Raw genomic sequence first — 15036 nt, 5'->3', positions numbered from 1 at the left:
GCAATTATTCTTGGTTTCCATAATTACTGGTGCCTAAGATAAAATCTGATGCTAGTTTATTTAAAGTGGGAATTGAAACCACAGGGGGGGGGACAGCCCTATGTACTTCATTAAAGCAGCCCATTCATTCCTTCCACATACTTGGCTTGAAGAGAATCATGATGCTAATGCTGCCAGATAACCACATGACCTTCTCAGCTTTTACATAAAAGTTAAATGTAACAACATAATGGCTGTGAGGAGGCATATATCTTGAAGATCAACAGACATGACAGGATGCAGTTCGATATTCAAAAATGTGACTGGTCACAGAAAACTGTATCTGTTAATTGCTGCTTAATATGAGGTAGTATCATAGCAATGAAAGAAAGATCACTCAACTAAGCCTGCACTTTGTCTGTCTTGAAGCTTGGGATGTCAGAGTGAGCCTGCCAAAATGCTTGTAGTGGGACAGATGGCATCATCTTGGACACAGCTGTTGGTTGTGGAACAATTGGGACTTCTTTGTAGTCAGCACCATCAGGGGTAGGAGCTATACTTACTAACAGAAAGAAGAGGGAGAGGAAAAGAAAATGGAAGGGGGGATACTGAGCAATAATAAGCAGCTGGATTGGAATGTCAAATTGCTTTTATAAGGGAAGGAATCGAGAGAAGAAAGCTGAGTGCCCAATCCATGGGCATACTTCAGTCCCTATCTAGTCAGAAGAAAGAGGGGCCACACTGGTTCTGAGTAGAAATATGCCTTCCCTTTATACTCTGCATTGGAAAGGGAATTATGCATGTGGGAGAGTGTGTGGTAGCAATGTCTTCTGATCTATGTTCATCTTGTAATCAAGAAAGGCAAATTGCTATTTCACTAACCTTGGCTTAAAGTGCCAGGGGACAAGGTCCTTGCAGATAGTGGTAGCTGATAGCTCTGAAGTCATTGTATAGTGAATCCATTCTGGGTTTTAGCACAAACTTTAAATCAGCTGCCCATTGCCTTGAATATGTACTATGTTGAACTTTATAATAACTTTATTTCTGTATCCCGCCACCATCTCCCCGAATGGAACCGGGGCGGCTTAACAAGAGGGACCAAGCCCAATAAAAACAGAATCAACCAAATAAAAACGCATTTAAAACACAATAAACATATACCAACACTATAAACATATAACATTAGCCAATCAAGCAACCAAAAACAGTACAATTTTAAAACATCATTAAAATCAAAACCAATCTCAAAACCAAAATCAAGACTATAGTGGGCATATTAAGACTAAAAAAGGAGGGGCTGGGAATGGGCTTGTGCAAAAATAGATTGTAGGGCCAGGGCTGGGATAAAGTGCTGAGTTCAGTCTGGCAGTTGATAGTATCTGGCAATCATAGACAAAGCCTAATCATTTGCAAATGCACATTGGAATATCCATGTTTTTAGGTCCCTACGAAAGGTAGATAGAGTGTACTAGCCTAATCTCCCTGGACAGAGAGTGCCAGAGGCGGGACCACCACAGAGAAGGTCCTCTCTCTTGTCCCCACCAACCATGCTTGAGGCGGGAGAGGGAGGGAGAGAAGGGCCTCCACATATGACCAAGGAGAAGGGAGACATAGGAAACAGCTGTTATTGTTATACTTTGCAACAAATGTTGTCTTCATACTGTATTTGGGAGCCATAAATTGATTCTGATTTGTATATTTTGCAATTTATGCATCCACAAAATCTCTCCTTCCCCCTCCATTCCTGTCTCTTTCCCATCCTGTATGTTAAAATAGATAATTTTGACTCTGAAATGTTTAGTCCACAATTTCCTGCCTTGACTGCAGCCCCATCAACTGCAGTGGGAATGAGTCACCACTATATATGTAAAAGCACATGATTGTGATGGCAAATATCTTTGCCTGTGCACAACTACTCAGAAGTAAAAACCATAGGAAAAAAACTTAGGAAATGAAAGAAAAATAAAGATTAATTGTCAGACAGCACTAGGATTTGGCATTCATGATGCTTTTTCCTAGCACTCACAGTGCATTTTATGGAGTGGGTGGGATTACTAGTCAATTGAATTTCAGTGGGAAGGGGGGGAGGGAAGAGCTAGGAGAGAATAGAGAAGTATATAGCCAGTTAACTCAATATTAAGGCAATAATAGATGAGAGACTGCATATCAAGATACAGATTCCTCCAGCTTTCCTAATTTAGATATATAGCCCTGCATCACCCAACCTGTCATCATTTATAGTTATTGTGCCTTGATAGTTTATATATTGATGCTAGTGGCTTTTGATTAGGTGCTGGATTTCTAACATACCCAATGGATGAAATAGTTGTTAATGCAGGAGTAGCTATTTTGATGTTCTTCCCATTACAGTCAGTCCTTGGGAATCTGCACCAAATCTGGGGGCATGTCTATACGGGTATGAAAATCTGGTAGAAAGTGGGATGGGATGTTTATAAATTGCACATCCATAACACACACTTTGTTGCGGAACTGCATGAAAAATGTGATAATAAACGGAGCTGGGGGAGACTCATTGGGAGGGTGGGGCTTCTAGGAAGGAGCCCATCCTTCTCCACTCACTTTTTGGAGGTCTACCCACCCACCTGCCGCTAACAGTATAATAAGTTGGTCGCCTAGTGGGGAGGATAGGAATTTTTTCGCTCTTATGTTCTAGGAGGGTTTTTTACCTACCCTATACTGTATCCAGTGGCAGATTGGGAGGTGTGTTCACTTAAATAGGGTTGACAGTGGAATCGATAGGGGAATTGCATCATTCGATGTACACCCCAAGGCACCTCAGTTTGGGTGTAGGCCAGAAGCAGAAACCCTTGCCTAGGGTTCAAACAACCCTGGCGAGGGGAAAAGATCATGGCCTAGGAATGGAAGACTATGACCTCAATTATCCTTGGGGCAAAACTCTCCACCACATTCCCCTTTAGGTCATCCAGGTTTAGTTAAGCTGGGGACCTGGTGTTTCGCCCAATATTCAGCTAAGGGGTAGGTCGGGAAGGACCACCAAAATGGGGCTTTATGCCTCACCATATTCCTAAATAACACTTGTGATTTAGTCAAGTTTCAAATTAAAGAGTTAATTAGGTAACATTTAATAAAGTTGCCAAGTTTTAAACCCAAGCTTGTTGTGTTGGCTCTTTATCTCGGGGGTTGGATGGCAAACAGGTTCACAGAAAATCCAATGTTGGCAAAAATGTGCTGCTACAGAGCACTGCATATCCTAGCGCTCCCAAAAAAAATTAGAGTTCCTTTCAGTAAGACGGTATAGACACTTCCCAGGTGTCTAGGACTGTGTGATGTATCGGTGAATAATGCATGTAGATCCCAGTAAGGTGGCCTTCTGCAGCTGGCAGGTGGTAATTTTGTCAGCGCCGATTGTGTTTAAGTGCAGACCAAGGTCTTTAGGCACTGCACCCAGTGTGCCAATCACCACTGGGACCACCTTGACTGGCTTGTGCCAGAGTCTTTGCTATTCGATCTTTAAATCCTCATATCGTTAGCTTTTCTAGTTGTTTCTCTTTAATCCTGCTGTCACCTGGGATTGCAACATCGACAATCCATACTTTGTTTTTTAACACGATCGTGATGTCAGGAGTATTGTGCTCCAAAACTCTGTCTGTCTGAATTCGGAAGTCCCAGAGTAGTTTGACATGTTCATTCTCTGTAACTTTTTCCCGCTTTTGATCCCACCAGTTCCTTGTCGCAGGCAGATGGTATTTGTGGCACAAGTTCCAATGAATCATCTGAGCAACTGTGTTATGCCTCTGCTTGTAGTCTGTCTGTGCAATCTTCTTGCAGCAGCTGAGGATGTGATCTATTGTTTCATCTGCTTCCTTGCAGAGTCTACATTTGGGATCTGTCGTTGACTTCAATTTTGGCTTTGATGGCATTGGTTCTAATGGCTTGTTCTTGGGCTGCCAGAATTATTATATTATATTATATTATATTATTATTATTTCTATTATTACTATTACTATTAGGCAGTGTAGATCCAGCCTCAAAGTGGTTCTTGGAAACCTCTAAGCCAGGATGCAGGAAACATAAAAGCTATTTCTGTTGTTGATCAGTTTTCATGCTTTTTTTTCATGCTGTCAGGAGCAACCGGATTTGCTTCTAGTGTGAGAGAATTGGCCCGTCTGCAAGGACGTTGCCCAGGGGATGCCTGGTTGTTTTTGATGTTTTACCATCTTTGTGGGAGGCTTCTCTCATGTCCCCGCATGGAGCTGGAGCTGAAAGAGGGAGCTCATCCTCACTCTCCCCGGGTGGGATTTGAACCTGGCAGCTTACAGGTCAGCAACCCAACCTTCAAGTCACAAGGCTTTTATCCCCTAGGCCACTGGAGGCTCCAAGTTTTTATGCTCAGGAACGCTTTTCTTTCTCAAGTACATAATCTAAATCCGCAGGCCTGCAATATTGCTTTTTGTGTTATTATCCCTAGATACAGCAAACAATTGTCATTTCAAAAGTGGGAAAATGTCACAATGACACCACAAAGAAAAGAGAGAAATATATTCCAGATCTTATCTGGCCACTGAATAGATTTTCAAGTGAGATAGAGAGTTTTGTTTACTCAGAATGAAACATTTCTAAGGGATCTATCTATCTATCTTAAAAGAGCCATCCAAGAGGGTAGTTATGGTATTCTGTTGCAGAAAAAAACAAAAAGGACTTGCACCAGGTTTTTTTTTAAAAAAAGGGCAGAAGAAACTCAAATGCAACAGTACAATGTTAATTACATTAACAGAGACTATTTACAAATATAAGAACAGATTGCGCAGTTCATTTCATGCATGCCTGCATTTGTTAAAACAATTACAAAAATACCTTGAACATCTCTACCTTGTTCCACCTCTCTACAAAAAAGAGAGCAATAACCCACCTGAATACATTTATGCACTTCTTCCCACCTCTGCAACCAAAGGATATTATAGTATAATGAGATATCTTTAAAACTGAAGCCCATGTGTAAATGACTAGAAATCAAAAAAACAAATAGCCATGCAAATAAAGTTAAATGCTTCCATGATTTTTTTTACGTATTCCACCCTCAATACAGTCACTCCTCTGTTTCCATGGATTCTGGATCCATGACTTGAAATTTTTTTTTAATTCAAAAAGAAAACCTTTTTGCCATTGTATATAGGGACACCATTTTACTGTGCCATTGTATATTACAGTAGAATCTCACTTATCCAACATAAACGGGCCGGCAGAATGTTAGATAAGCAAAAATGTTGGATAATAAGAAGGGATTTAGGAAATGCCTATTAAACATCAAATTATGTTATGATTTTACAAATTAAGCACCGAAACATCATGTTTTACAACAAATTGACAGAAAAGGCAGTTCAATACACAGTAACGTTATGTAGTAATTACTGTATTTATGAATTTAGCTCCAAAACATCAGAATGTATTGAAAACATTGACTACAAAAACATTGACTACTAAGAAGCAGATTGCGTTGGATAATCCAGAACGTTGGATAAGCGAAGGTTGGATAAGCAAGACTCTACTGTATGTGATTTGAACATCCAGGATTTTGAGTATCACAGAGGGAGGCTGTGTCCTGGGAAAAAATCCAGTTGATATTAACTCAGTATAGAAAACAAATGTCTTTGCCTATGGGGTGGTTTTGAAACTTCTCTCATTTCCAACAATAGGATTGAGAACATCCATATACATTATAAACCTCATGCAACAACCATGGCTTCACCTATGCTTTCCTCTCTCAAATATTGCTTTCCTCCTCCTCTGCTTGACATGTAGCAGAGAAGACTGTGGCCATACTACTATATATCTGTTCAGCCTGATGTCCACATGTTGACTGTAGTTGGGATGCTCTTCTCCTTTTTAGTGGTTCTTTGTCTCTAAACAAACCCTTCAGAAAGAAGATAATTTCAAATCGTACACTACCCTCCATAGAGTAGGACACTGTACCAAGAAGGCACAGTGTCAATGTGGAAGTGCCACAACGTTCATCAGTGTGGAGCTTTTGTTGTCACACTGCTTTCTAATGTAAGCAGCACAACAGCAATACATCTGGGTTGGAATGGAAGTGGAAGTAAAAGCCCTATTATGTCCTGCAGGCCTTGTGGTTCCTACACAATTATCTGTAGTTACGTATTGTAGTACCGTATGCTGATATTCTTATTTCCCTACATAAAGTATTTTCAGTTTGCAGAATGGGGGAAGGAGGCTAAGTGGGTAACAAGTTTTTTCTTTCTTTCTTATACTAATCTACATGCTTTGCCCTTGTTATGCACTGTGAGCCAATTTATTTCACTAATGGCACTCATTGTTTAATTGGCTTGCAAAGCCCACTCTCATCTATTATTGGTAAGTGTGTTTGTTTGTGCTAAATCCAAATTGGATACATGCTGTTCAGATCTCTTTGAAAAATCATTAATTCCTCAGATTGCAGTAATGACAAAGAACAACAAAATGGATTCTGATAAAAGTTTGTTTGCAAATGTGACTTGTTTACTTGCCATTTGAAACAGTACAAAAATATAGAAATAAAATAAATTATTTATTTTCGATATTTTTGTGGTGTTTCAAATGGCAAGTAAATAACTCACATTTATGAACAATTATATTTTTTCGGAATCCAATTTTCTATCTATTGTTTTTAAAGCATCAGTAGACAGAAAGCCTTCTTGTGCTCTTTAAAATGCTGCTCAGAAATTTTAAAGTTTTCAGTTATAAAATATCATGTAATAAGACCATACTGCCAAGGATTAAAAGCCAGAAGACAGTACGATTACAGATTTGATCAAAATGTTATCTCAGGGAGTCTCTAGGTCCAGTACAAGCATTGACCATCAGTGGTTATGGGACCAGGCTTTTGAGCAAGAGTAGCAGTAGAAATAAGATAAGATAACTATACGACTCACTGATAGCCCCCACTTGGACTTGAAATGCTCCTGAATGTATATTTATGTGTATAACTATCTAGGTTTTTTAATGTAAGTTCTTAATTTTAATGTAATTTTTAATCTAAATGGATTTTTAAACGTGATATAAATTGTTCTGATCTATATGCTCATATTGTAAGCTGCCCTGAGTCCCCTGAGGGGTGAGAAGGGCGGGGGTAGAAATGATGTAATAATAATAATAATAATAATAATAATAATAATAATAATAATAATAATAATGAAAGACCTGGAAATTTACGGAAAGGTAAAAAAAATATCCAAAGGATTTTTTTTTTGAAAAAAATCTGTTTCTTTACCTTCACTGTTTCCCTAATCCCAGTAAATTTGGATGGCTGACTATGCATTTTAAAACTTTAAAAATAACAGTATAAAACCTTAAAAGCTTTCTTACTAAATCTGAAGAAATAGCCTACATAGATAGCAGAGGCTAGATGGCCATGTCAGGAGTGCTTTGAATAAGATTTTCCTGCTTCTTGGCAGGAGGTTGGACTGGATGGTCTGTGAGGTCTTTTCCAACTCTACAATTTTACAATTCTATGATTCTATAGACAGAACTGACCAAAGATTTCCTGCCCATGCCCATCCCATAGTGTGCAAACCAGCATTTTTGCTTGCCAGCCCTGTCCTAGAGAGTTAGGAATGGCTTGACCTATCTACACCTCACCCCAAGCAGGACACCAGAGAAGGAAAAAGGAAAAGGAAGTAGGAGATATTGCTGTCTACTGCAACAGCACTCACCTGAGAATGAGGAGATTGTGGCTGTGTGACCCACTGCCTGCCCCATGCCAGATTCCAGTTCCCACAAAGTTGGTTATTTTGTCTGGCCCCCAAAGGATCCTCAATGAGGATGTGGTTTTTTTTTGTTTTTGTTTTTTTGCTTTCAGTCAAAAATTTTCAAGTGCTGCAAGATGTTTTTGCATTTCAGGAGTTGTGAAAATGTAATCTACACAAAAATGCACATTATTTGAATTTTTTCACTTTCATGGGCAAATTTCATTATTTGCCTTTTTTTTTTAACTTTCATGGGCATGGAGGACTAACTGTATATAGCCTGCCTCCAAATAATTGACACCAAAGAAAGTGGGGGAGCATTTAGAATCCAGCACTATAAGGGTGATTAAATCCATAGCAATTCAAATCCAGACTCTTGAGAGTTAAGTAACCAAAGCCCTTTGTTTAGGTGGGTGAAGCTGTCTATCGCTTTTTATATATTTTTATAAGCACAAGTTATTCCTGCAAAATTCACCAACACTTTTTCAGAATTTTGAGGTTTGTGTAAAGAAAAACCCCTAGACAAATGCCGTAAACACTCCTGCTTTATCAAAAGGTGTCCAAACAAACAACAGAAAGGAGTAAGTCAACCAAAGTCAACAGTCCAATGTCAATGAAGTCAGATACAAGACACCTTGTAAATCAAGCCAGAATATCCGCAAGTTAGGTTTAAAGTCAGAAGCACAAATTACAGACAACAAACACACATGAGCCAATGCCAAGATTCAAAGTCCAAGAAGACAAAGTCAGAATTCCTTTGAAGTAAATTCAGAAGCGTAACAGACTCAGGTCTGAGGTCAGGAGCCAATGTGTGTTGGACTCAAGTTAGATAACAATGTTGTCCCTGAGTAGATTTATAAAGGCTCCATCAGTGGCTGAGTTAGGGGCCCTTCTACACATGATTAAAAACCCGGATGTCACCAGGATAGAAGGGGGGCTAAACTGTGGGCAGAATCGGGTTAACAGCTGAAAAGCACATGGTAAAAAGGTGCTCTTGAAACCCAATTCTGCCCAAAAACTGCACACCTTCACATGACTGTATATCCCTGCAATCATGCAAAATACGTGTTTTCCTTCCCTTCCCCCTGTGTGGACTGCTCCAGCACACAGGCACATTTTAAAAACCCAAAACAGCTGATCAACTGAACAGGGTGTCAAAAAAATGGCGCCATGGACACACAGTAGCTCAAGGGAAGCATAATTAAAAAGCAATTAAACCTCTCTGAAACCATTCCTTTCTTTTGGTCTTTATAATATTAAACAGGGCTTGAATTTAGAGTTGGGTGAGGACAGAAAATAAGAAATCTGCTTGTGTGTACATTAATATATTCATGTGTGCATCACATCTCTGAGAATTGCTTTTAAAAAAACTTCCAGTGGGTGTCCCCATCTGCTCTCCATCTTGAACCACTTAAAAAGAAGATGTGAGGATAGCAGGGAAGCATTTCCTGGGACTGACAGATCTGCGTGTGGATCTGTTGTCAGGGCCTGGGTTTTTTTGCCCCAATTTTTAAAACCGCATTTTGGCACTGTCTGGAAGTGCCCTGGGAGCTGATTGCCTGCATCTCATCCACTGGCCTTTTAGCAACCCTTCCTCCTTGCTATTCAAGCTGAGAATGACAGCAATTAAATTTGTTAGGTATTACTATCTGCTAGACAGCTTTTTCTGGATAAATTTGATTCAATTTGGAACGCAACACTCATTTATTTGTCTGGACAAATATGTGTTTGCCTGTGCATGAAAGCAAATGAAATTTATGTGCCTGATAGATGTAGGGTGATGGAGTATATTTTATACAAATTTTCAATACCGTATATCCTTATCATTCATAGTTCTGCCTCACTATGAACCTAGTACAGTCTTTCCTTCTTCTCCCTGCAGAAAGGATGGCAAAGAATAACATTTATTTGAAAAATGTGGCAGTCCACTTTATTGCTAGGTCTTTGATACTAACCATGCCTACTTTTAGACCTCCTTTTAGACTATGTATTCTTGTTGATATGATGAATCATCAGATTTTTAAGGATCCTATTTTATGAAATAAATCCAGCAATCCATTTAAGGAGAAATGGAAGGTTTAGTGCTGGGTTTCTAAATAACAGCATACAACCTATTGATCTAAATGTAGGTTGTATGCTGTTATTTAGAAACCCAGCACTAAACCTTCCATTTCTCCTTATCTGTGTAAGATTATGAAAGTACTCTGTATTCCTATCAAAATATATTCTTAGCAAAACTAGGGAATCTTTTAACATCATACATAAAATATCAACAGCATACGAATAGACTATAATAATCAATAAAGCTGAGAAGCCAGGTTAAAAACATGTTTAACTGGAAGTGATGGGAATTGAGCCTGTGCCATGGTAAACTTTTTTTATGTGGGCATCTGTATCTCATCAACATATTTGAGGATAAGAACGTGATGAGGCTACGTGACCACTTGTAACACCCTTTATTACTTTTTTCTTTGAGATCATGATATTCCTTAAGACAAAAATGATAGTTAATGCTAGTGACACTTCCATCTTTGTTATATCTCTGCTACTTCAGCAAGCAAAGTGATAGTTTCTATGTTCACCTTCTGCTTCTGTATTCAGAGGAAAGAGAAAGAGAAATCCCAGCAGATCAACACAAGGGAAAGGAAGTGAAACTACAAATTGAATTTGCAAGGGTTATCATTGCAAGAAAGAGGAAAAACCAGAGCAAATGAATGTATGCATTAGTGATGTATTTCATAGCACGTGGCTCATCTTTGTTTGAATAACAACAAAACATCTCCTGTATGTTAGTGGCTCAGGCTAGTTTGACATACCATGTTCCAACTGTTTGCGGCTATTTTAAAAGAAACCATGTGTTTTGTGACTAACATATTTACATTTATATTGCAATCACATGCCTCATTACAAAGGTGATAGATAAACAGTAGTTATAAATATTTAGCAGGGCAAACACAGCAAGTTATTGCAGAAAGGAAGTCTTACATATTCAGTTCACAAAGAAGCCTCTGAATGAGTGACATAACCAACAGAACTAATGGGGGATTGATTTTTTTCCCTGCGTCCCTGTCCCTTAAAAGATCATATTTGAGTGTCAGGTTGTTGTTGAAAACCTGAAAGAAAAACCACTTTATTAATTTTAAGGTCCTCTAGTGTGTCTCCATTGTGAACGTCTGATGGAAGTTGACTATAGAGTCACCTTGAAGGTGGTAGACATTCCTAGAGAGAACATATTAATAAAATCCCCAAACCTGAAAATGCAGAGGGGTGACTTGGGAGTAAGGGACTTGAATACTTGTTCTTCTCTGTGGTTTCATCTATATCAGGCCATCCATGCTTGCAGCAGACCTTGGAACTCAATTCAGAGAATGTATTGAGTTACTTTTTATTTTGAACAGGAACTTGATAGTTTTATAATTTATTATAATTAATGTTACTGGTTTGCAAATGGAATATATTGTGTGGAGCTCACTGCCCCTTCCCACACATGCAAGTAATTAATTACAAGGAGTAGGTTTGATTGTATCATGTTACTCCCAAACTCTGAATTTGTATTACCACCCCTCAAAAAAAGGCTTCTTTTTATAATGGAAATTGTGAGCAGAAAGCTCTGCTCTATTTTGGGACTTCTGCAGTAGTCATAGGATCAACCTGTTACCACCAGCAGCTAGGGGTGCATCTACATTAAAGAATTACTGCAGTTTGACACCATTTTAATTGCCATTCCTCAGTATTATGGAATTGTGTGTGCTAATGTTTGGTGAGGCACTAATACTCTTTGACATGGAAGGCTAAAGACCATGTAAAATTACAGTTCCTGTGAACTGGAAGTCAACTTTGCAAAAGGGGAAATATTAGGTTACAAGTAATTTGATCCCTACCCTGAGAAGCTGAGGAAGGAAGGGAGTTAGAATAGCAAGGATAAGCCTAAGTGGATGCTTATATGCAGATAGACTACTCCCTCCCTCAACACAGAAACTTGGGAAGGCCAAGAGCTCAAACACTGTTTCCATTGTAAATACCTTGGTGTCACCTTAGATCAAACACTAACATATAGGAAACACTGCATGAACACCAAGCACAAAGTAGCTGTACGCAACAACATCCTGCGGAAACTTACTGGCAGTGCATAGGGTGCAGACTCACAATTAATAAGAACATCAGCCCTGGCCTTGTCTTACTCAACTGCTGAATACGCCTGTCCTGTCTGGCACAAGTCTGCCCATGTGAAGCAGGTGGACATAGCACTGAATGCAACATGCAGAATAATCACAGGATGCCTTAAACCTACACCTGTTGATAAACTCTATAAGCTAGCTGGCATTGCCCCCCCCCCCGATGTGCAACGGGAAGTTGCTGCTAACGGTGAGAGAAATAAGGTCGAACATTGTGAAAGCCACCAACTGCATGACTATCAGCCTCCTCCCACCAGACTCAAATCAAGGAAAGGCTTCATGAGAACCACCACTCCTCTTGATGTCCCCCCAGCAACAGCAAGAGTGTCCCTCTGGGCAGCTAAACCAGGCAATCCCAACTGGATGGCCCCCCATGAGGGTCTTCCTCCAGGGGCAAACCAAGAATGGGCAATTTGGAAGTCCCTGAACAGACTCAGAAGTGGAGTGGGCAGATCAAAAGACAACCTGGCAAGATAGCACTACCTGGAGGAATCCTCCACCTTGTGTGACTGTGGACTATTTAGCTGCTTGTGATTTTCTTTATTTCATCACTTTTAGATTCATTTATTATGCAATGCTTTTGACATGAAATAAACACAAGAATATTGAACACCAACCTTCCTGTTGGAAAGAAATGAGGTGCTAGCTCCAGCACAGGCATATCTGATTTATTCTGTTTTTGTTTTAAATGTGAGTTCTTCTAAGCTGTGTAAGGTTCCCCAGGTCATTCCATATGTTCCCATGTGGCCTTGCAACCTTTGAAGAAAGCCTGTCCTTCTGCCCTGTCCTGAGTATAGTGCAAGGACAAGAAGGGGCTTTTTTTTCAGGCCACATCTACACTGGGCAGGATACTCTGGTGTAAATCCAGTCTAGAACAGCCCTGGATCCACCATGTCCAGTATGCAGACAGTCCAGACATCCCATGTACTGATCATCACAGGCAAAGGCTGATTCTGTGGCCTGCACCTGGAAAGGGAGTCGTGCCAAAATAGACCTAAGCCAGCTCTCTGGACTGCCTCCAAGCCCAGGGATACTCTGGAATTTCCAGCAAACCCCAGAATATCCCCCAACTTTGCCAATAATGAGCAAAGTCAGATTAAACAGAGACATCCTGAGAAACTCATCTGAACTTGCTATGTGTTGTAGAGACAGACAGCAGTGGATTAGCAATGGGTCTGGGATTTGGAGCCATTGTAGAGACCCATGAGTGGCTTTTCCCAGGCTCAAGAACTCCCTGCCTAGAAAGATAGTGCTGAATCCCTCTCACTTGTCTTCCTACTGGCAGGGAAAGACCTCTTTATTTAAGCAGTTTCTTGACAACTGCTTCACTTGAGACATTTGAAGCTTTTAACTAGATGAGGCTTTATTTTGTCTGCTCTGTTTTTTTAAATTGTGCATTTGTGGGGTTTTTTGCCTTATGTTTTTGTATTACTTAAGATACTTCCTTGAATCACACTGTAGGATAAAAGCAGGGTCCATCTATATATATAAAAGAGTGATGGAATCCCAGCGACCAACAAAACAACAAAACTAAAGGCCCCCCAACCTCGAAATTTGACAGCACAGCCCATCATCCACGCCTCCAGGTTGATACAACAAAAAGAAAAGAAAAATAAATTATTTTTCCCTCCCTAATTAGAGGGAGAAGAATAATTGTTTTTATCCAATTGCTGCCAGTTAGAAGGCTAAGCTCTGCCCACTTGGTCTCCTAGCAACCCACTCAGCCCAGGGGACAGGAAAAATTAGGCCTCACTTAGGCCTCTTCCACACTGCCTATAAAATACAGATTATCTGATTTTAACTAGGTTATATGGCAGTGCAGACTCAAGACCCTTCCACACAGCTATATAACCCATTTATAATCTTATATTATCTGCTTTGCACTGGATTATCTTGACTCCACACTGCCGTATAATCCACTTCAGTGTGCATTTTATACAGCTGTGTAGAAGGGGCCTCATATAATCCAGTTCTAAGCAGATAATAGAAGATACTTTATTTCCCATACCACCATACTTCGCCACAGCAACACGTGGCTGGGCACAGCTAGTATTGTATAAATATACTAAACTAAACTTAATTGTGATCTGAATAGAAGATTAAGAAAATCATGTGTATTGTTAAATAAATAAATAGGTGCTACAAGTACCTGAGCTGACATTCCTCCTTGTTCTCACTGTCTGCGCCTACTTAGAGGCATGTCTTCCAGTCCCTGTGTCAACTATTTGTGTTGATTGCTGCTATTACAGTCACTCAAGAGTGCTCTGCTCAACTACATGGTGACTATGTCAGGTTTTGGTGCAAACTGGACAGCACGCCCCTGTTTTTTTCTTCATACCTAACAAACAGTATTATTTTTTCTCCAAGATCTGGTTTATGTCTGTACCAGTTGCACATTTTTTAAAAGCAAAGGTAGTACAATGGTGCCCTTTCCTTTAGAAAAAAAAAGTGCCATGAAATTGCATGAGATCCTCTTAGAGCTCTTTGTGATTCTGCTTTCTAACATACAAGCAACCACAGTTTTTCTGGTCATTAGAGACACTCTGGGGAAAGAAGAAACATTCACTCAAGCAAATAGTGAAGGAGTTGGTGCATTATTTCTTTTTAAAAAAGAGGGACTGTATTCTTGGGCCTTCATTCTTTTAACACTTTTCACCTACTGTTTCAGACTATGTGTCTATCACACAATACCAGCCTCTGTACTTATTGTATTTCTTCTTCTTCTTCCTAAAAAAAAGGCCCTTCATTCGGTAATGTGTCTCTTCTTTTTTCTTCTTTTTCTTTTTTTGCATTACAGTTCCTTCCTTTTGGGGCTTGGTGAATTCAGCCTGGAATCTTTGTTCTGTTGGAAAACGGCAATCACCAGTTAATATAGAAACCAGCCATATGATCTTTGACCCCTTCCTTACCCCTCTTCGCATAAACACTGGGGGGAGAAAGGTAAGATTCCAAATATGACTTTGATGATTGACATAATTGCAAGAGGTATTTAAAATCAACTTCTTTCCACATATATGATTATGCCCTCAGCATCAGTTTATATCTCTCCTCATCAGTTTTATAAGTACTTCACCCTATATCTTTCCTGTTAGCAGAACCATGCTGCATTTCCTGCTGTGACTTTTTAACCATGGGCCCTGATTTGTCTCATATACTATCCT

General features: G+C 39.6%; 1 protein-coding gene across 2 annotated transcripts in view; it reads left to right on the top strand.

The window, feature by feature from the left end:
* The window catches only part of ca10 (carbonic anhydrase 10), a 382733-nt gene that overhangs the window by 154416 nt on the left and 213281 nt on the right, over positions 1–15036 (top strand). Inside the window, exon 4 of one of the 2 annotated variants that reach the window (XM_062970981.1) lies at positions 14673–14815. The exons of the other annotated variant lie outside the window; for it this stretch is intronic. Coding sequence (XP_062827051.1) covers positions 14673–14815 — 143 coding nt within the window. The remainder of the gene's footprint in view (positions 1–14672; positions 14816–15036) is intronic. 2 annotated transcript variants of the gene reach the window in all.

The sequence above is a fragment of the Anolis carolinensis genome, chromosome 2, assembly GCF_035594765.1.
Source record: "Anolis carolinensis isolate JA03-04 chromosome 2, rAnoCar3.1.pri, whole genome shotgun sequence".
Lineage (NCBI taxonomy): Eukaryota > Metazoa > Chordata > Lepidosauria > Squamata > Dactyloidae > Anolis > Anolis carolinensis.
Note: the sequence above shows the minus strand (reverse complement) of the source record. Positions and strands in the feature narration are given on the sequence as shown.